Here is a 21,303-nt window from a genome sequence, read left to right on the forward strand (position 1 = left end):
GTAGTTATTGGTAGTAGTGGTAGTAGTTATTGGTAGTAGTGGTAGTAGTAGTGGTTATTGGTAGTAGTGGTAGTGGTTATTGGTAGTAGTGGTAGTGGTTATTGGTAGTAGTGGTAGTAGTAGTGGTAGTGGTTATTGGTAGTAGTGGTAGTAGTTAATGGTAGTAGTGGTGGTAGTGCTTATTGGTAGTAGTAGTAGTGGTAGTAGTTATTGGCAGTAGTGGTAGTGGTTATTGGTAGTAGTGGTAGTGGTTATTGGTAGTAGTGGTAGTAGTAGTGGTAGTGGTAGTGGTTATTGGTAGTAGTGGTAGTAGTAGTGGTTATTGGTAGTAGTGGTAGTGGTTATTGGTAGTAGTGGTAGTGGTAGTAGTGGTAGTGGTAGTGGTTATTGGTAGTAGTAGAGGTAGTGGTTATTGGTAGTAGAGGTAGTGGTTATTGGTAGTAGTGGTAGTGGTTATTGGTAGTAGTGGTAGTAGTTATTGGTAGTAGTGGTAGTGGTTATTGGTAGTAGTGGTAGTAGTAGTGGTAGTGGTAGTGGTTATTGGTAGTAGTAGTGGTAGTGGTTATTTGTAGTAGTGGTAGTAGTAGTGTTAGTAGTAGTGGTAGTGGTAGTAGTGGTAGTAGTAGTTATTGGTAGTAGTGGTAGTGGTGGTAGTAGAGGTAGTGGTTATTGGTAGTAGTGGTAGTGGTTATTGGTAGTAGTGGTAGTAGTTATTGGTAGTAGTGGTAGTAGTAGTGGTAGTGGTTATTGGTAGTAGTGGTAGTAGTAGTGGTAGTGGTTATTGGTAGTAGTAGTGGTAGTGGTTATTTGTAGTAGTGGTAGTAGTAGTGGTAGTGTTAGTAGTAGTGGTAGTGGTAGTAGTGGTAGTGGTAGTAGTTATTGGTAGTAGTGGTAGTAGTAGTTATTGGTAGTAGTGGTAGTGGTAGTCGTAGTAGTAGTGGTAGTAGTAGTGGTAGTGGTTATTGGTAGTAGTAGAGGTAGTGGTTATTGGTAGTAGTGGTAGTGGTTATTGGTAGTAGTGGTAGTAGTTATTGGTAGTAGTGGTAGTAGTAGTGGTTATTGGTAGTAGTGGTAGTAGTAGTGGTAGTGGTTATTGGTAGTAGTGGTAGTGGTAGTAGTAGTGGTAGTGGTAGTGGTTATTGGTAGTAGTAGTGGTTACTTGTAGTAGTGGTAGTAGTAGTGTTAGTAGTAGTGGTAGTGGTAGTAGTGGTAGTAGTGGTAGTGGTAGTAGTTATTGGTAGTAGTGGTAGTAGTGGTAGTAGTAGTTATTGGTAGTAGTGGTAGTGGTTATTGGTAGTAGTGGTAGTAGTTATTGGTAGTAGTGGTAGTAGTAGTGGTAGTGGTTATTGGTAGTAGTGGTAGTAGTAGTGTTAGTAGTAGTGGTAGTGGTAGTAGTGGTAGTAGTAGTTATTGGTAGTAGTGGTAGTAGTTATTGGTAGTAGTGGTAGTAGTAGTGGTAGTGGTTATTGGTAGTAGTGGTAGTAGTAGTGTTAGTAGTAGTGGTAGTGGTAGTAGTGGTAGTAGTAGTTATTGGTAGTAGTGGTAGTGGTGGTAGTAGAGGTAGTGGTTATTGGTAGTAGTGGTAGTGGTTATTGGTAGTAGTGGTAGTAGTTATTGGTAGTAGTGGTAGTAGTAGTGGTAGTGGTTATTGGTAGTAGTGGTAGTAGTAGTGGTAGTGGTAGTGGTTATTGGTAGTAGTAGTGGTAGTGGTTATTTGTAGTAGTGGTAGTAGTAGTGGTAGTGTTAGTAGTAGTGGTAGTGGTAGTAGTGGTAGTGGTAGTAGTGGTAGTGGTAGTAGTAGTGGTAGTGGTAGTAGTTATTGGTAGTAGTGGTAGTAGTAGTAGTAGTAGTTATTGGTAGTAGTGGTAGTGGTAGTAGTTATTGGTAGTTGTGGTAGTAGTAGTAGTAGTAGTAGTTATTGGTAGTATGTGGTAGTGGTTATTGGTAGTAGTAGTAGTAGTGGTAGTAGTTATTGGTAGTAGTGGTAGTGGTAGTAGTTATTGGTAGTAGTTATTGGTAGTGGTAGTGGTTATTGGTAGCTTGATAAATTAGATTGTATAGATGGTTACCTTTTGGAAAGAGGTTTGTGGAACTTGTAATAGCTTTACAGGGAGTTGGGAAAGAACAGTAGTGGAATGGCAAGTGTAGTAGTGGAGAACTGAGGGGCCAAATCAGTAGTACCTCACTCATACTATAGGGCCAACCGCACGGTGCTGGCTCGGATAGTTTATATTCAAATGGTCTTTTCCAGCATGGTTCCAGCAACTATGGTAGATGCGTAACCAGGCCAGCCAAGTACGGCTCGGCATGGCTTGGCTCGGCATGGCTTGGCTCAGCCCTATAAGTGTGAGTCAGGCACAGGTGCACTTCTGAGGTAGCTGGGGGGGCTTGTCGGTGAGTCTGGTAGTCTTGACGCCGGGGACCATGGGCGGCTCCACGTCCACTCGCTCGGACATCTTGACGCAGATGATGTCGACCAGCCGCTCAAACACCTGGCGGACATTAATGTTCTCCTTGGCGCTGGCCTCGTAGTACTCGAACCCTGCACACAGACAGAAGGAGTACATACAGTATGGTGAGTACATAGCTCTGATCCAGGGCGTTAGTATGCGTTCCTCTAATAAGTTAGTAGTGGAATGCACACTAACACCTAGGACCAGAGCTAGGTGAGGACACGCCATACTAAATATTACACAGGTTATACCATGCTGTGTACCAAGTACGAACACGCTCCAGGATTCAATAAGATACCCTCAACAGCGGTCACACTTCAGCCAACCGTTCAACATTTGAGAGCAAGAGGCTAACACAAAGCTCCAGGAGTGACAGGTCTCAGAAAGGTGACGTCAGAGCAGACAGCTTGCCTCCACAACATGGGACTTTATGCCGCTATAGAAATGACATACAGCTATAGACATGACGTGTGAAGACTCTTGACAAGACTAGAGTAATGCTAATAACACGTATAGAGAAGAACTGATGTGGATTTGCTTATACAGTGCCCTCCGTAACTACTGGGACAGTGAATAATGTCGGATGCATTTGCTGCATGTTTTGGTTGTGTTTCAGATTATTTTGTGCCTAGTAGAAATTAAATGTAAATAACTTTCTCACTCATCATTATTCATGATTCATTCAGGACTATCCATAATCATGGTAGCATCCGCATTAATGTAGAAGTGTTCAGAAACATATTCTATTCTTATTTACAATGAAAGTGACTCCAAAATGACACAATACATTATTTACCATTCATTTCTATTGGGCACAAAATAATCTGAAACACAACCAAAACAAACAGAAAATGCATCCAACAAGTTTGTAGAGTCACAAGCTTGATGAGGTCATTGTGTGCTAGGAATATGGGACTAAAGACTAAACTTTTTACTACTTTAATACACATAAGTGATTTTGTCCCAATACTCTTGGTCCCCTAAAATGGGGGGTCTATGTACAACAAGTGCTGTAATTTCAAAATGTTTCATGCGATATGAATGAAAATGCCCTCAAATGAAAGCTGACAGTCTGCACTTTAACCTCATAGTCATCGTTTGATTTCAAATCCAAACCTTTCGAGTATAAAGCCAAAAGACAACGTGCTTCACTGTCCCAATAGTGGCACTGTATAGCCCCAGGGATACGTTTTTACTGTGTATTACCAATTTATTCTTCATTCATACTAGAATAGAGTAGATGCCATTTTGTTCACCACCACAATTCCTCAGTGTGGTTTCAATTCAAATGTCACAAACATGGAATCTTGTCCTGGCCAGAAATGCCATGCAGATGCTATAATGCGAAATAACATGAATTTCAGCAGAAGGACAGCCTTGACAATATGGTAATCCAGCACACAATCTTACAAGCAATTTACCAATTCATCCCACCAATTAACTCACCTAATTGGTCAGCCAAGTGCTTCCCCTTCTCTGTGGGCACCACCCTCTCCTCGCCCACATCACACTTGTTGCCCACCATGATGACCTGAGCATTATCCCACGAATAGGTTTTTATCTGGGTAGCCCTGAAACACACACACACACACACACACACACACACACACACACACACACACACACACACACACACACACACACACACACACACACACACACACACACACACACACACACACACACACACACACACACAGTCTTTTCACCAGTGGTGAGTAATGAAAGCAGCAAAGGAAGCCATTTTAGAGCATTGAGAGACAGCCCTAGTGTCTCAGTCAGCAGACCATTCACTCACCAGTCCTGCACAGCGTTGAAGGACTCTTCATTGCAGATGTCGTACATGAGGATGAAGCCCATAGCTCCTCTGTAGTAAGCGGTGGTGATAGTCCTGTACCTCTCCTGCCCTGCTGTATCCTAGGAGAGACAAAGGCATATTAATATTGTTCATATAGCATCTTATGATAATAAAGAAGCTTTCCATGCTGTGTGAAAGAACCACTGTAGAAGAGAAAAAAAAACATGTTAGAAAACTGCAATGGTACAGGACAATATTATGCAGGTTGGCATTTATTGAGAAGACTCATGTACTGGAAGCAGCTCTGCAGAGTGGTCACTAGATAGCACAGCCACAAAGTCATCATGTCTGATTTTAAACCTAACCCTAACCACACTGCTAACCCTAAACTTAAATTAAGACCAAAAAGCACATTTCGGTTTTCATACATTTTGCCTTTGCATCTGGCCCATCTAGCAGAAACTCATGACAATAAACGTCAGCCTGGAACTGCCATGGACAGAATGGTTTGCTATGGGAGACAGATCTTTGTCAAAGGGACTGACTGTGACTGGGGGACATTAAGACATGTTAGCAGGAGTTGGGGGGTTATAGGAGGCTTGGGTGGAAAGTGACGCCAATACGCTTATCTGGAATCTTCCAAATCTAGGCTTATAACCACGCAGGAGCTGTTGCCTGGGAAAAGCCCAAGACACAGATGCTACATCTGTGAAATGCCAGGATTGTCAAACTCCCGCTTTTCTCACCTCAACTCATGGCACGTGATACGTGTGGAAGTTGCAATGTCACATTGGCAATCAGAACAGTAGCATTTGCACGGCCAAGCTCTCGGCTTGCCACTTATCATTTAAGATCACAGTACACTTGGTCGCGCTGCTAACGGCGATCTGTAGTGATGGGCTGTGAACCCAAAGCAGGCAGTGTTTCTGGGGCCATCGTATGTATCAAGCATCTTAGCATCTGGATCAGCCCCACCTGGTTATGCAATCGTATTAACGGGAGATAAAAGGCAGCATTTATCCTAAATAATCAGTCCTAATCTGAAACACGATACGGCCTCTGATGTTTCTGATCACTTGACATCATCTGTGCCCCAGCTTTTTTTATTGTAAGGAAAGGACAGGTTTGAATGTGTACACGTGCACTCAGTGGGTGCCATCCATATCAATGACCTGTTCCCAGATCTGTTTATGCTGTATATAGTCAACTCCTATGGTCATACAACCAAAATACAGGGAGCAGGCTACCACACCAACCTCCCCCGATCATAATAAGACACTAAACCTAATCTGATCAAAGACTCAATGACTCACCCATCTATTGATACCAACGACAGATCCACTGATCTCTCCCCAGGTCTCCCCATCTGTGCTCGTCGCGATTGCCATCAATGTGACTTTCAGAAGTGTCAATATCTTATCTGTCAGTTCTTATGGCAGCTCAGACTCTTCCTAATGTAACTGTTTAATCTTGATTGCAGAATGTAAAATGGCGTTACGTTTTTCCCCATCTAAATATAGAAAGCACATTTTCCAGTAATGCTGATTTGTTGCTGCTTCGCTGCCTCTGTCCATTGGTTTGATTAATGCACATAAGCATATGTGTAGGACAAAGCCCAGCACTTTGTCCTGATCTAATTAATGGAGATTTCATATTCATAGACATATGACCAAACACAATGGTTTAACACTAACAACAATGCATTGTGTTTTTACTAGGAATGATGGAATTCTCGTTCAGATCTGAAAATGGATGGATTTGAGCTTGCATGGGTAGATATACTTCTTAAATGTCATCCTATACTTGTTGGTGTATCAGCCTCCTAAGCAGAATGATTTCTAGGACGTCAATATAAATGAATATATTATGGTTGTTTGTAATTTTGTCTTGCCTTTTAATAATTATATGTGTTTGTTTTTTCTCCATCGAGGACCACTTTGGAGACAAGTTGTCACGATTCCCCCGGTACTGCTGCTCATTCCGTTCACCAGTTCCGGAGGTCTACGTCACCGGCCTTCTAGGCATCACTGAACTGGATTCATTACCACCAACCCAGGACTGTCATTACCACCAACCCAGGACTGTCATTACCACCAACCCAGGACTGTCATTACCACCAACCCAGGACTGTTGTCTCATTACGCACCAGGTTCCCATTCCCCCTGATTAGAATGTAAATATATATATATGTGCCCTCTGTTCCCCATTGTCCTTGTCGGTTAGTGTTACTATGTCCGTTGGTCTTGTGAGTACCTGTGCTGTTGTATCGGCTTCCATGCTACGTGTTATTGTGCACTTGTTTTATGGGTTAAATCAAATTCTATTAGTCACATGCGCCAAATACAACAGGTGTAGACCTTACAGTGAAATGCTTACTTACGAGCCCCTAACCAACAATGCAGTTAAAAAAAAATACAGATAAGAATAAGAGATAAAAGTAACAAGTAATTAAAGAGCATCAGTGAAATAACAATAGCGAGACTATATACAGGGGGGTACCGATACAGAGTCAATGTGCGGGGGCACCGGTTATTTGAGGTAGTATGTATATGTAGGTAGAGGTATTAAAGTGACTATGCATAGATGACAACAGAGAGTAACAGTGGTGTAAGTAGCACTGTAAGTAGTCTGGGTAGCCATTTGACTAGATGTTCAGGAGTCTTATGGCTTGGGGGTAGAAGCTGTTTAGAAGCCTCTTGGACCTAGACTTGGCGCTCCGGTACCGCTTGCCATGCGGTAGCAGAGAGAACAGTCTATAACTAGGGTGGCTGGAGTCTTTGAAAATTTTTAGGGCCTTCCTCTGACACCGCCTGGTATAGAGGTCCTGGATGGCAGGAAGCTTGGCCCCAGTGATATACTGGGCCGTTCGCACTACCCTCTGTAGCGCCTTGCGGTCGGAGGCCGAGCAGTTGCCATACCAGGCAGTGATGCAACCAGTCAGGATGCTCTCGATGGTGCAACTGTAGAACCTTTTGAGGATCTGAGGACCCATGCCAAATCTTTTCAGTCTCCTGAGGGGGAATAGGTTTTGTCGTGCCTGCTTCACGACTGTCTTGGTGTGTTTGGACCATGTTAGTTTGTTGGTGATGTGGACACCAAGGAACTTGAAGCTCTCAACCTGCTCCACTGCAGCACCGTCAATGAGAATGGGGGCGTGCTCGGTCCTCGCCCTGTGTATTGCTCAGAGGTTTACACCTCGCTCTTTTGCTTGGGTGCAGAAATAAAAAAATATATTTCGTATTCCTGCGCTTGTCTCCTATCATTATCCAGCATGACACAAGTGTTTTAATGAATACTTTTAAGTGCTATCCTCTGAGTCCACATTGTACATTTTACCCACAAAAATGTAATTCAATCCCTGAGAGACAGTAAAACAACATGTAGCAGGCCACATACCACTTCAGTAACACATTTGTCTGGATGTGTTCCCACCTTCCACCAGAACTGGGTTCAAATACTACTATCCGTCCTGGCCCTGGGGGTCTACCGTCCTGGCGGTCTACCGTCCTGAACCTGGGGGTCTAGCGTCCTGGCCCTGGGGGTCTAGCGTCCTGGCCCTGGGGGTCTAGCGTCCTGTGGAATGTCACTCTGGCCCTGGGGGTCTAGAGTCCTGTGGAATGCCACTCTGGCCCTGGGGGTCTAGTGTCCTGTGGAATGTCACTCTGGCCCTGGGGGTCTAGAGTCCTGTGGAATGTCACTCTGGCCCTGGGGGTCTAGAGTCCTGTGGAATGTCACTCTGGCCCTGGGGGTCTAGAGTCCTGGCCCTGGGGGTCTAGAGTCCTGTGGAATGTCACTCTGGCCCTGGGGGTCTAGAGTCCTGTGGAATGTCACTCTGGCCCTGGGGGTCTAGAGTCCTGGCCCTGGGGGTCTAGAGTCCTGTGGAATGTCACTCTGGCCCTGGGGGTCTAGAGTCCTGTGGAATGTCACTCTGGCCCTGGGGGTCTAGAGTCTTGTGGAATGTCACTCTGGCCCTGGGGGTCCTGTGGAATGTCACTCTGGCCCTGGGGGTCTAGAGACCTGTGGAATGTCACTCTGGCCCTGGGGGTCCTGTGGAATGTCACTCTGGCCCTGGGGGTCATGTGGAATGTCACTCTGGCCCTGGGGGTCTAGAGTCCTGTGGAATGTCACTCTGGCCCTGGGGGTCTAGCGTCCTGTGGAATGTCACTTTGGCCCTGGGGGTCTAGCGTCCTGTGGAATGTCACTCTGGCCCTGGGGGTCTAGAGTCCTGTGGAATGTCACTCTGGCCCTGGGGGTCTAGAGTCCTGTGGAATGTCACTCTGGCCCTGGGGGTCTAGAGTCCTGTGGAATGTCACTCTGGCCCTGAGGGTCTAGAGTCCTGTGGAATGTCACTCTGGTCCTGGGGGTCTAGCGTCCTGGCCCTGGGGGTCCTGTGGAATGTCACTCTGGCCCTGGGGGTCTAGCGTCCTGTGGAATGTCACTCTGGCCCTGGGGGACTAGCGTCCTGTGGAATGTCACTCTGGCCCTGGGGGTCCTGTGGAATGTCACTCTGGCCCTGGGGGTCCTGTGGAATGTCACTCTGGCCCTGGGGGTCCTGTGGAATGTCACTCTGGCCCTGGGGGTCCTGTGGAATGTCACTCTGGCCCTGGGGGTCTAGCGTCCTGTGGAATGTCACTCTGGCCCTGGGGGTCTAGAGTCCTGTGGAATGTCACTCTGGCCCTGGGGGTCTATCGTCCTGTGGAATGTCACTCTGGCCCTGGGGGTCTAGAGTCCTGTGGAATGTCACTCTGGCCCTGGGGGTCTAGAGTCCTGTGGAATGTCACTCTGGCCCTGGGGGTCCTGTGGAATGTCACTCTGGCCCTGGGGGTCTAGCGTCCTGTGGAATGTCACTCTGGCCCTGGGGGTCTAGAGTCCTGTGGAATGTCACTCTGGCCCTGGGGGTCTAGAGTCCTGTGGAATGTCACTCTGGCCCTGGGGGTCTAGAGTCCTGCGGAATGTCACTCTGGCCCTGGGGGTCTAGAGTCCTGTGGAATGTCACTCTGGTCCTGGGGGTCTAGCGTCCTGGCCCTGGGGGTCCTGTGGAATGTCACTCTGGCCCTGGGGGTCTAGCGTCCTGTGGAATGTCACTCTGGCCCTGGGGGTCTAGAGTCCTGTGGAATGTCACTCTGGCCCTGGGGGTCTATCGTCCTGTGGAATGTCACTTTGGCCCTGGGGGTCTAGCGTCCTGTGGAATGTCACTCTGGCCCTGGGGGTCTAGAGTCCTGTGGAATGTCACTCTGGCCCTGGGGGTCCTGTGGAATGTCACTCTGGCCCTGGGGGTCCTGTGGAATGTCACTCTGGCCCTGGGGGTCTAGCGTCCTGTGGAATGTCACTCTGGCCCTGGGGGTCTAGAGTCCTGTGGAATGTCACTCTGGCCCTGGGGGTCTATCGTCCTGTGGAATGTCACTCTGGGCCTGGGGGTCTATCGTCCTGTGGAATGTCACTCTGGCCCTGGGGGTCTAGAGTCCTGTGGAATGTCACTCTGGCCCTGGGGGTCCTGTGGAATGTCACTCTGGCCCTGGGGGTCTAGCGTCCTATGGAATGTCACTCTGGCCCTGGGGGTCTAGCGTCCTGTGGAATGTCACTCTGGCCCTGGGGGTCTAGCGTCCTGTGGAATGTCACTCTGGCCCTGGGGGTCTAGAGTCCTGTGGAATGTCACTCTGGCTCTGGGGGTCTAGAGTCCTGTGGAATGTCACTCTGGTCCTGGGGGTCTAGAGTCCTGTGGAATGTCACTCTGGTCCTGGGGGTCTAGCGTCCTGGCCCTGGGGGTCTAGAGCCCTGTGGAATGTCACTCTGGCCCTGGGGGTCTAGCGTCCTGTGGAATGTCACTCTGGCCCTGGGGGTCTATCGTCCTGTGGAATGTCACTCTGGCCCTGGGGGTCCTGTGGAATGTCACTCTGGCCCTGGGGGTCCTGTGGAATGTCACTCTGGCCCTGGGGGTCCTGTGGAATGTCACTCTGGCCCTGGGGGTCCTGTGGAATGTCACTCTGGCCCTGGGGGTCCTGTGGAATGTCACTCTGGCCCTGGGGGTCCTGTGGAATGTCACTCTGGCCCTGGGGGTCTATCGTCCTGTGGAATGTCACTCTGGCCCTGGGGGTCTAGAGTCCTGTGGAATGTCACTCTGGCCCCGGGGGTCCTGTGGAATGTCACTCTGGCCCTGGGGGTCTATCGTCCTGTGGAATGTCACTCTGGCCCTGGGGGTCTAGAGTCCTGTGGAATGTCACTCTGGCCCTGGGGGTCTAGAGTCCTGTGGAATGTCACTCTGGCCCTGGGGGTCTAGAGTCCTGTGGAATGTCACTCTGGCCCTGGGGGTCTAGCGTCCTGTGGAATGTCACTTTGGCCCTGGGGGTCTAGCGTCCTGTGGAATGTCACTCTGGCCCTGGGGGTCTAGAGTCCTGTGGAATGTCACTCTGGCCCTGGGGGTCTATCGTCCTGTGGAATGTCACTCTGGCCCTGGGGGTCTATCGTCCTGTGGAATGTCACTCTGGCCCTGGGGGTCTAGAGTCCTGTGGAATGTCACTCTGGCCCTGGGGTCCTGTGGAATGTCACTCTGGCCCTGGGGGTCTAGCGTCCTATGGAATGTCACTCTGGCCCTGGGGGTCTAGCGTCCTGTGGAATGTCACTCTGGCCCTGGGGGTCTAGCGTCCTGTGGAATGTCACTCTGGCCCTGGGGGTCTAGAGTCCTGTGGAATGTCACTCTGGCCCTGGGGGTCTAGAGTCCTGTGGAATGTCACTCTGGCCCTGGGGGTCTAGAGTCCTGTGGAATGTCACTCTGGCCCTGGGGGTCTAGAGTCCTGTGGAATGTCACTCTGGCCCTGGGGGTCTAGAGTCCTGTGGAATGTCACTCTGGTCCTGGGGGTCTAGCGTCCTGGCCCTGGGGGTCTAGAGCCCTGTGGAATGTCACTCTGGCCCTGGGGGTCTAGCGTCCTGTGGAATGTCACTCTGGCCCTGGGGGTCTATCGTCCTGTGGAATGTCACTCTGGCCCTGGGGGTCCTGTGGAATGTCACTCTGGCCCTGGGGGTCCTGTGGAATGTCACTCTGGCCCTGGGGGTCCTGTGGAATGTCACTCTGGCCCTGGGGGTCCTGTGCAATGTCACTCTGGCCCTGGGGGTCCTGTGGAATGTCACTCTGGCCCTGGGGGTCCTGTGGAATGTCACTCTGGCCCTGGGGGTCTATCGTCCTGTGGAATGTCACTCTGGCCCTGGGGGTCTAGAGTCCTGTGGAATGTCACTCTGGCCCCGGGGGTCCTGTGGAATGTCACTCTGGCCCTGGGGGTCTATCGTCCTGTGGAATGTCACTCTGGCCCTGGGGGTCTAGAGTCCTGTGGAATGTCACTCTGGCCCTGGGGGTCTAGAGTCCTGTGGAATGTCACTCTGGCCCTGGGGGTCTAGAGTCCTGTGGAATGTCACTCTGGCCCTGGGGGTCTAGAGTCCTGTGGAATGTCACTCTGGCCCTGGGGGTCTAGCGTCCTGTGGAATGTCACTTTGGCCCTGGGGGTCTAGCGTCCTGTGGAATGTCACTCTGGCCCTGGGGGTCTAGAGTCCTGTGGAATGTCACTCTGGCCCTGGGGGTCTAGAGTCCTGTGGAATGTCACTCTGGCCCTGGGGGTCTAGAGTCCTGTGGAATGTCACTCTGGCCCTGGGGGTCTAGAGTCCTGTGGAATGTCACTCTGGTCCTGGGGGGTCTAGCGTCCTGGCCCTGGGGGTCCTGTGGAATGTCACTCTGGCCCTGGGGGTCCTGTGGAATGTAACTCTGGCCCTGGGGGTCCTGTGGAATGTCACTCTGGCCCTGGGGGTCCTGTGGAATGTCACTCTGGCCCTGGGGGTCCTGTGGAATGTCACTCTGGCCCTGGGGGTCCTGTGGAATGTCACTCTGGCCCTGGGGGTCCTGTGGAATGTCACTCTGGCCCTGGGGGTCCTGTGGAATGTCACTCTGGCCCTGGGGGTCTAGCGTCCTGTGGAATGTCACTCTGGCCCTGGGGGTCTAGAGTCCTGTGGAATGTCACTCTGGCCCTGGGGGTCCTGTGGAATGTCACTCTGGCCCTGGGGGTCTAGCGTCCTGCGGAATGTCACTCTGGCCCTGGGGGTCTAGCGTCCTGTGGAATGTCACTCTGGCCCTGGGGGTCTAGAGTCCTGTGGAATGTCACTCTGGCCCTGGGGGTCTAGAGTCCTGTGGAATGTCACTCTGGCCCTGGGGGTCTAGAGTCCTGTGGAATGTCACTCTGGCCCTGGGGGTCTAGAGTCCTGTGGAATGTCACTCTGGCCCTGGGGGTCTAGAGTCCTGTGGAATGTCACTCTGGCCCTGGGGGTCTAGAGTCCTGTGGAATGTCACTCTGGTCCTGGGGGTCTAGCGTCCTGGCCCTGGGGGTCTAGAGCCCTGTGGAATGTCACTCTGGCCCTGGGGGTCTAGCGTCCTGTGGAATGTCACTCTGGCCCTGGGGGTCTAGCGTCCTGTGGAATGTCACTCTGGCCCTGGGGGTCTATCGTCCTGTGGAATGTCACTCTGGCCCTGGGGGTCCTGTGGAATGTCACTCTGGCCCTGGGGGTCCTGTGGAATGTCACTCTGAACCTGGGGGTCCTGTGGAATGTCACTCTGGCCCTGGGGGTCCTGTGCAATGTCACTCTGGCCCTGGGGGTCCTGTGGAATGTCACTCTGGCCCTGGGGGTCCTGTGGAATGTCACTCTGGCCCTGGGGGTCCTGTGGAATGTCACTCTGGCCCTGGGGGTCCTGTGGAATGTCACTCTGGCCCTGGGGGTCCTGTGGAATGTCACTCTGGCCCTGGGGGTCCTGTGGAATGTGACTCTGGCCCTGGGGGTCCTGTGGAATGTCACTCTGGCCCTGGGGGTCCTGTGGAATGTCACTCTGGCCCTGGGGGTCCTGTGGAATGTCACTCTGGCCCTGGGGGTCCTGTGGAATGTCACTCTGGCCCTGGGGGTCCTGTGGAATGTCACTCTGGCCCTAAGGGGTCCTGTGGAATGTCACTCTGGCCCTAAGGGGTCCTGTGGAATGTCACTCTGGCCCTGGGGGTCCTGTGGAATGTCACTCTGGCCCTGGGGGTCCTGTGGAATGTCACTCTGGCCCTGGGGGTCCTGTGGAATGTCACTCTGGCCCTGGGGGTCCTGTGGAATGTCACTCTGGCCCTGGGGGTCTATCGTCCTGTGGAATGTCACTCTGGCCCTGGGGGTCTATTGTCCTGTGGAATGTCACTCTGGCACTGGGGGTCTAGTGTCCTGTGGAATGTCACTCTGGCCCTGGGGGTCTAGAGTCCTGTGGAATGTCACTCTGGCCCTGGGGGTCTAGAGTCCTGGCCCTGGGGGTCTAGAGTCCTGTGGAATGTCACTCTGGCCCTGGGGGTCCTGTGGAATGTCACTCTGGCCCTGGGGGTCTAGAGTCCTGTGGAATGTCACTCTGGCCCTGGGGGTCTATCGTCCTGTGGAATGTCACTCTGGCCCTGGGGGTCCTGTGGAATGTCACTCTGGCCCTGGGGGTCCTGTGGAATGTCACTCTGGCCCTGGGGGTCCTGTGGAATGTCACTCTGGCCCTGGGGGTCCTGTGGAATGTCACTCTGGCCCTGGGGGTCCTGTGGAATGTCACTCTGGCCCTGGGGGTCTAGCGTCCTGTGGAATGTCACTCTGGCCCTGGGGGTCTAGCGTCCTGTGGAATGTCACTCTGGCCCTGGGGGTCTAGCGTCCTGTGGAATGTCACTCTGGCCCTGGGGGTCCTGTGGAATGTCACTCTGGCCCTGGGGGTCTAGCGTCCTATGGAATGTCACTCTGGCCCTGGGGGTCTAGCGTCCTGTGGAATGTCACTCTGGCCCTGGGGGTCTAGCGTCCTGTGGAATGTCACTCTGGCCCTGGGGGTCTAGCGTCCTGTGGAATGTCACTCTGGCCCTGGGGGTCTAGCGTCCTGTGGAATGTCACTCTGGCCCTGGGGGTCTAGCGTCCTGTGGAATGTCACTCTGGCCCTGGGGGTCTAGCGTCCTGTGGAATGTCACTCTGGCCCTGGGGGTCTAGAGTCCTGTGGAATGTCACTCTGGCCCTGGGGGTCTAGAGTCCTGTGGAATGTCACTCTGGCCCTGGGGGTCTAGAGTCCTGTGGAATGTCACTCTGGCCCTGGGGGTCTAGAGTCCTGTGGAATGTCACTCTGGCCCTGGGGGTCTAGAGTCCTGGCCCTGGGGGTCTAGAGTCCTGGCCCTGGGGGTCTAGAGTCCTGTGGAATGTCACTCTGGCCCTGGGGGTCTAGAGTCCTGTGGAATGTCACTCTGGCCCTGGGGGTCTAGCGTCCTGTGGAATGTCACTCTGGCCCTGGGGGTCTAGAGTCCTGTGGAATGTCACTCTGGCCCTGGGGGTCTAGAGTCCTGTGGAATGTCACTCTGGCCCTGGGGGTCTAGAGTCCTGTGGAATGTCACTCTGGCCCTGGGGGTCTAGAGTCCTGTGGAATGTCACTCTGGCCCTGGGGGTCTAGAGTCCTGTGGAATGTCACTCTGGCCCTGGCATAGTCCACACAAAGCCAATAATAAATGTTTCACTACGATTCTGCAGCTGAGTGGGGTGTGTCGTGTTGGAGCTCTGCAGGTCGGTGGACCCCTGGGGTCAGGGCGGGACGACCAAGTTAAATTCTGTGCAGAACAGGGTTCAAATACATATGTATTTGAGTATCTGGTATTTGAAATCCTTTTCTGTGTATTTGACTATTTTCAAATACACAGCCCAAAACAGGTGCTTTTGTTTGCGTATTTGAGTGTAAATGCCAGGTGGTCTGCCAAGTGGTATTTGACAGGATTTTCCGATGCTTGTTTCAAGTACCATTGTCGGATGCCTGGGTTGAATGCATGGGAGTGTATTTTAGTTGGTTTACAGTACATTCGGAAAGTATTCAGAACCCTTGACTTTTTCCACATTTTGTTACGTTACAGCCTTACTCTAAAATGGATGAAAAAAAACATTTCTCATTAAATCTACACACAATACCCCATAATGACAATACAAAAACTGTTTAGAAATTTTAGCAAATTAATAAAAAAAATTTAAAAATGAAATATCCCATTTAAAAAGTATTCAGACCCTTTACTCTGCCTCAAATCTTCTTGGGTATGACGCTACAAGCTTGGCACACCTGTATTTTGGGAGTTTCTCCCATTCTTCTCTGCAGATCCTCTCAAGCTCTGTCAGGTTGGATGGGGAGCGTCGCTGCACCGCTATTTTCAGGTCTCCCCCAGAGATGTTAGATGGGTTCAAGTTCAGGCTCTGGCTGGGCCACTCAAGGACATTCAGAGACTTGTCCCAAAGCCGTCATCAAGGCAAAGGGCGGCTACTTTGAAGAGTCTCAAATATGTTTTGATTCGTTTAACACTTTTTTGGTTACTACATGATTCCATATGTGTTATTTCATAGTTTTGATGTCTTCACTATTATTCTACAATGTCGAAAATAGTAAAAAATGAAGAAAAACCCTGGAAGGAGTAGGTGTGTCCAAACATTTTGCTAGTACTGTGAAAGTGGTTGGGCTATTTGGAATACTATTTGAACCCAGGACTGATTGTGTGCAAGTAAAGATCACTACATTATTATTATTATGAAATTAATTATATGGAGGCAAGGTGTGTGAACGTTTCAAATAAATTGTGATTGTTAACGTTTAGAAAAAAAAACCTAACTGAAAAACGTTTCTTCATTTAAAAAATAAATAACAGTGCCGTTATTGCAAAGCTATCCCTAACAGGTCCCGATCATCATCATGAATGTAAACATTTTAATTAAACAAATACCTAACGCAACAACGCTGTAACGTTTTTTGCCATGGATATAAAGCGCTCCGCACGTCATTGTCGTTAACAGTTGGACAAATGGCAGAGTGAGACAGCAGCAAAGTCCTGTATGGCAATACTTTGAGAAGTTAAATGAAAAGGTGGTGAAATGCAAACTTTGCGAGGTGGAATAGAGCTACAGTGGCAGTACAGGTGATGCTTAACCATCTGAAAGGAAGGCACCGTGAGTTAGCAGCAGCGCATGCCCCGAACAACAGACGAAAGCAGTGCGATAAAGGGACGGAGTGAGAAAATCACAGCGCTGATTACAGAAATGATTGCAGTTGATATGCAGCCATTGTCAATGGTAGAGGATGTCGGCTTCAATGCCCTGATGGCATATCTACACGATGCCATGTCGAAAAACCGTGATGGCCCGGATGGACATATTGTACAATGATTGCTCTACAAGTACAAAGCGAAAGCTCTCAAACACCCCATATGTGGCGTTAAACACAGATTGTTGGGTGTGTATGAACACGCAATCATACATCACCGCAACAAGTCATCACATCGATGGGAAGTGGGATTTGAAGTCCCATGAACAGACCACTGAGAACATGGAGGAGAGGCACACAGCAGAAAACCAGAAAACTGCATTAATTACCATCGTTGCTGAGTGAGTGGGAGACAGGAGTAAGGTGAGCGCCATCTGGTTGCCATGACTGCGGTAGATTGAACTGCATCGCCCCCTAGCGGTCATACGCAGCACCATATCTACATTGGGAATTCGCATGTAATTAAGATTTTTTCTTAGTGTTTAAAGCTACAATATGTAACTTTTTGGGCTACTTGATCAAATTCACATAGAAATGTGAGTTATAGATCTGTCATTCTCATTGAAAGCAAGTCTAAGAAGCAGTAGATCTGTTCTATGTGAACAATTTCTATTCTTCCCGTTTTAGCATCTTTTACTTTCAGTTTTGTACATCAGCTTCAAACAGCTGAAACTTTTTGGTTATTGAAAATATATTTCACAGCGGTTTATATGGTACATTAGTTCTATACACTCGAGTACTTGTTTTGTCACATAAATTATGTGAACTATTAGAATTTTAGCAACCAGGAAATCGTGGAGCGATTTCTGCATATTATACCTTTAAACTATATATATTTTTTAAAGCAGTTTAAAGGCCCAATGCAGCCGTTTTTATCTCAATATCAAATCATTTTTGGATAAGAATTAAGTACCTTACTGTGATTGTTTTCAATTAAATGGTCAAAAATAAACAAAAATAGCTTCTTAGCAAAAGCAATTTCTCAAGCAAGAATTTAGCTAGTGTACCTGGTGTGAAATGGCTAGCTAGGAAGAAATATTAGGTGGTCTTTTCAAACAGCTCCTACACTAAAAGGGCATCATCATTTTCACAATTTCACAGTATTATTTAAACCTCATAGTTTGGAAATATAAATAAAACTTTGAAGCCAGGTCTGCATTCTACACCACTGGTTCTAGAGAAGCACTGGGTAAATAGGCCAAGCAGCAACTCTAACTGTGCTTAGAGTTTGCTGTAGTGGAGCTTGCTGTCTGCTCTCACAGAGCCAGTGGTGGCATTACTGTACGTTTTTGCAAGATTGTCGCTGCTGCTGCCAACATCAATAGTGCCACAGCTGTTTTGAGTGTGACTACACCGCCTTCTATTTTTACACCTCCAGCCTGGCATTTAAGACGGGATCAATCTGCACTGATTACCACTCTCGGTTTATCACAAATTGCAATTTACTCTTGCAGTTGAGTCTGCATAGCTCATCCCAACACCCCCACCACCCCCATCGGCCCCTGTGGGTTCTTACCCCTCACCCTAAGAGGCCACTATAGTTACCTCACAGAATCTCGCTGTTGGGGAGTAATGTGAAGAGCTGCTGCCATGACAACAATCATTGCTCAATGATGCAAGCTCACCAGAAGCTTCTGTCTCCCTAGGCCTGCAGGGGAAAGACTGCTTGTGTGTGTGTGTGTGTGTGTGTGTGTGTGTGTGTGTGTGTGTGTGTGTGTGTGTGTGTGTGTGTGTGGTTATGGGTGCAATTTATCTACAATACAGTCATGACATCGTCCTGCCTGTAGTTACAAGGATCGGGTGCAATTGTGAATGTGGAGCTCAAGCCAGAAACAAATACTAAATGGATCAACAAAGCATAACCCAGAAGAGACTGAACATAATAATCATTATGCACATAATAACATGATTATCTATCCTGTATTTTGCCTACTTGTGTGTAATTATTATAATCCTTATGCACAGTACACTCAAGCCCTGTATCTTGAGCAGTGGACTTTCAGCATGTATAACTAACTGTAGAATGACCATATAGGCCTAATTGAATGAAATATGATCCTCATCTTATGTTAGGTCTGATCAAGCTCGCTGATTGACTGAAAACAGGTGACAAACAAACGACAGCTGCATCACATGGCACATTTATGGTGGCATATATATAGAATAGAACACAATAGAAACATAATAGCTTCAAAATCCACAAGGTGATAATAGATTCCGTTCGAATTGACTAGAGAAAACTGTCTACAACTCACCCATATCTGGAGCTTAACCCTCTTGTCATTCCTGTAGACAGTCTTGACTTTGAAGTCGATGCCCACTGTGCTGACGAAAGAGTTGCTGAACGAGTCGTCTGCGTAGCGGAACAGAAAGCTGGTTTTTCCCACGCTGCTGTTTCCAATAATGAGGAGCTTGAACATGTAGTCAAAGTTCTGGTCGGAGCCATCTCTCTGCCCAAAGCGCTGGTCTGCCTTCGCCATCTGTGGAGCATTGGAGCATTCATCATGTGGGCAGCAGCCAGATGGGAGGATGAGTCAAGAAAAGGTAGAAGGAGGAAGTGGAGGACGCTATCAAGTGTTTCACTCATTTGCAGGAAACCATGGTTACTGGACAAGTGTAGTAGGGCTATAATGTGATGTTGTGGAATGTCTAATCCATTATCAACACATTTGAGTTATACGGTGAAAATCTTCTGGACCGATATATATAATTCATAAAAAAGGGATTTTTAATACACAATGGTGTTAACTGGATATATTAGCCAAGTTGAATTTGTGTCATGTGCTAGTTTATTTTTAATGTGTTTGTCGGCTATGTATGTAGGCTAAATGGTTTGTCATTAAAAACAGGTTTAAGCCTAGGTGTACTACATTATTCAAAACAGAAGAATAAAGCTCGAACTCAAAGTGCAACGTTTATGAGATAGCATCTTCATTCAGAGAAGCCAGAGACATCCATGTCTGTATACAGCAGGTTTATGAAACCATCAATGGACGGATTTCTGCCATCGTTATGCTTGAGGCACAGGTGTAGCTACTGTGCAAATACATCATTTGACACGAGGGAAATGTCTTAGGCCACATTATGGTACTGCTGTCAGAGACAACGACCGATACAGTTACTTCTGTAATTAGAAAAGTATACGGATAACCGGTAAAATGCCAAGACATAAAATGTTTTATTACCTCTATAAATCTTCTGTGTGTGGTTGTTTTCTCGCCGTAGTTTTTTCGTTGGCTCGCCTACTGAACTGAGCTGCAGGCTATGCACCTGACGAAGTCAACTCGTTGCCAAAGGACTTCTTGATTATCGATATGAATCAGCTTCTGACCTGATATGTAAAGAGATTGGATAACCTATCAGGTGATGGGTGTCGAACTGCGATTGTTGGGTGAAAAATAATTCACAAGCGAAATGATGATGAATGTTTATCATGCGTTCCTCTACTGCTCTACGCGGCGATAAACATTGTCGACAGACATCCTGAAATTTACAACGGTGCTGAAAAGAAAAAGGTCTTAAAAACATGAACTCCGCTGTGAATGAACGTACCACATTTCCAGACAGACACACCTCTGTAGGGACAGTAGCCTATCAGATCACCTGACGGCATTAGAGGAATTTGCACGGTTGAGACATGACTCATTCATGAAATACCAATAAAAATGTTGTTCTACATTTATTTATAGCCAGTGGTACCAGAGGCAGCTCGAAAGCACCGCACCATGTTTACATTGATTAAGCAAAGTACACATGCAACCGGAAAAGCATCTATGCATTGTTCATAACCGTACAAACCAGGGTAGCTATTTTGCATGTTATGAACGTTCCTTTTGAATTTATTGTAACAATATATCAGGACACTAAATAAATGGGTGCAACAGGTGTATGATACTGTATGTGGCCAGTCATAACGCTCAAGTTGCAACTATGTATAATAAAGTAGTAACAGTATAATAAATGAACACAGAAATTGTCTAACCATTCTTTCAGTATTACAGGCAATCTATAATATAAACTCAGCAAAAAAAGAAGCGTCCCTTTTTCAGGACACTGTCTTTCAAAGATAATTTGTTAAAATCCAAATAACTTCATTGTAAAGGGTTTAAACACTGTTTCCCATGCTTGTTCAATGAACCATAAACAATTTATGAACATGCACCTGTAGAACGGTCGTTAAGACGCTAACAGCTTACAGACAGTAGGCAATTAAGGTCACAGTTATGAAAATGTAGGACACTAAAAGAGACCTTTCTACTGACTCTGAAAAACACCAAAAGAAAGATGCCCAGGGTCCCTGCTCATCTGAGTGAACATGCCTTAGGCATGCTCAATGAGGCATGAGGACTGCAGATGTGGCCTGCAAATGTGGCCAGGGAAATAAATTGCAATGTCGGTACTGTGAGACGCCTAAGACAGCGCTACAGGGAGACAGGACGGACAGCTGATCGTCCTCGCAGTGGCAGACCACGTGTAATAACACCTGCACAGGATCGGTACATCCGAACATCACACCTGCAGGACAGGTACAGGATGTAAACAACAACTGCCCGAGTTACACCAGGAACGCACAATCCCTCCATCAGTGCTCAGACTGTCCGCAATAGGCTGAGAGAGGCTGGACTGAGGGCTTGTAGGCCTGCTGTAAGGCAGGTCCTCACCAGACATCACCGGCAACAACGTCGCCTATGGACACAAACCCACCGTCACTGGACCAGACAGGACTGGCAAAAAGTGCTCTTCACTGTTGAGTTGCGATTTTGTCTCACCCGGGGTGATGGTCGGTTTCGCGCTTATCGTTGAAGGAATGAGCGTTACACCGAGGCCTGTACTCTGGAGCGGGATCGATTTGGAGGTGGAGGGTTCGTCATGGTCTGGGGGGCTGTGTCACAGCATCATCGGACTGAGCTTGTGGTCATTACAGGCAATCTCAATGCTGTGCGTAACAGGGAAGACATCCTCCTCCCTCA

General features: G+C 48.6%; 1 protein-coding gene across 1 annotated transcript; it reads right to left on the reverse strand.

The window, feature by feature from the left end:
- Positions 1–1,915: 1,915 nt before the first annotated feature.
- LOC106574047 (ras-related protein Rab-3B) lies at positions 1,916–20,594 on the reverse strand. Its single transcript, XM_014149572.2, has 5 exons — positions 19,519–20,594; positions 18,589–18,813; positions 4,252–4,370; positions 3,900–4,024; positions 1,916–2,542 (listed from the first exon to the last, which is right to left on the reverse strand). The coding sequence occupies exons 2-5, from the start codon at positions 18,811–18,813 to the stop codon at positions 2,352–2,354; spliced, it is 660 nt and encodes a 219-aa protein (XP_014005047.1). The 5' UTR covers positions 19,519–20,594; the 3' UTR covers positions 1,916–2,351.
- Positions 20,595–21,303: the final 709 nt, after the last annotated feature.

This window comes from Salmo salar, chromosome ssa16, assembly GCF_905237065.1.
Source record: "Salmo salar chromosome ssa16, Ssal_v3.1, whole genome shotgun sequence".
NCBI lineage: Eukaryota > Metazoa > Chordata > Actinopteri > Salmoniformes > Salmonidae > Salmo > Salmo salar.

Coding starts and splice junctions, on each gene's coding strand:
- LOC106574047 (XM_014149572.2), bottom strand. CDS start 18,813: ATGGCGAAGGCAGACCAGCGCTTTGGGCAGAGAGATGGCTCCGACCAG. Junction 4,371..18,588: donor GGGTTAAGCTCCAGATATGG/GTGAGTTGTAGA, acceptor TGTCTCTCCTAG/GATACAGCAGGGCAGGAGAG. Junction 4,025..4,251: donor TTCAACGCTGTGCAGGACTG/GTGAGTGAATGG, acceptor TGTGTGTTTCAG/GGCTACCCAGATAAAAACCT.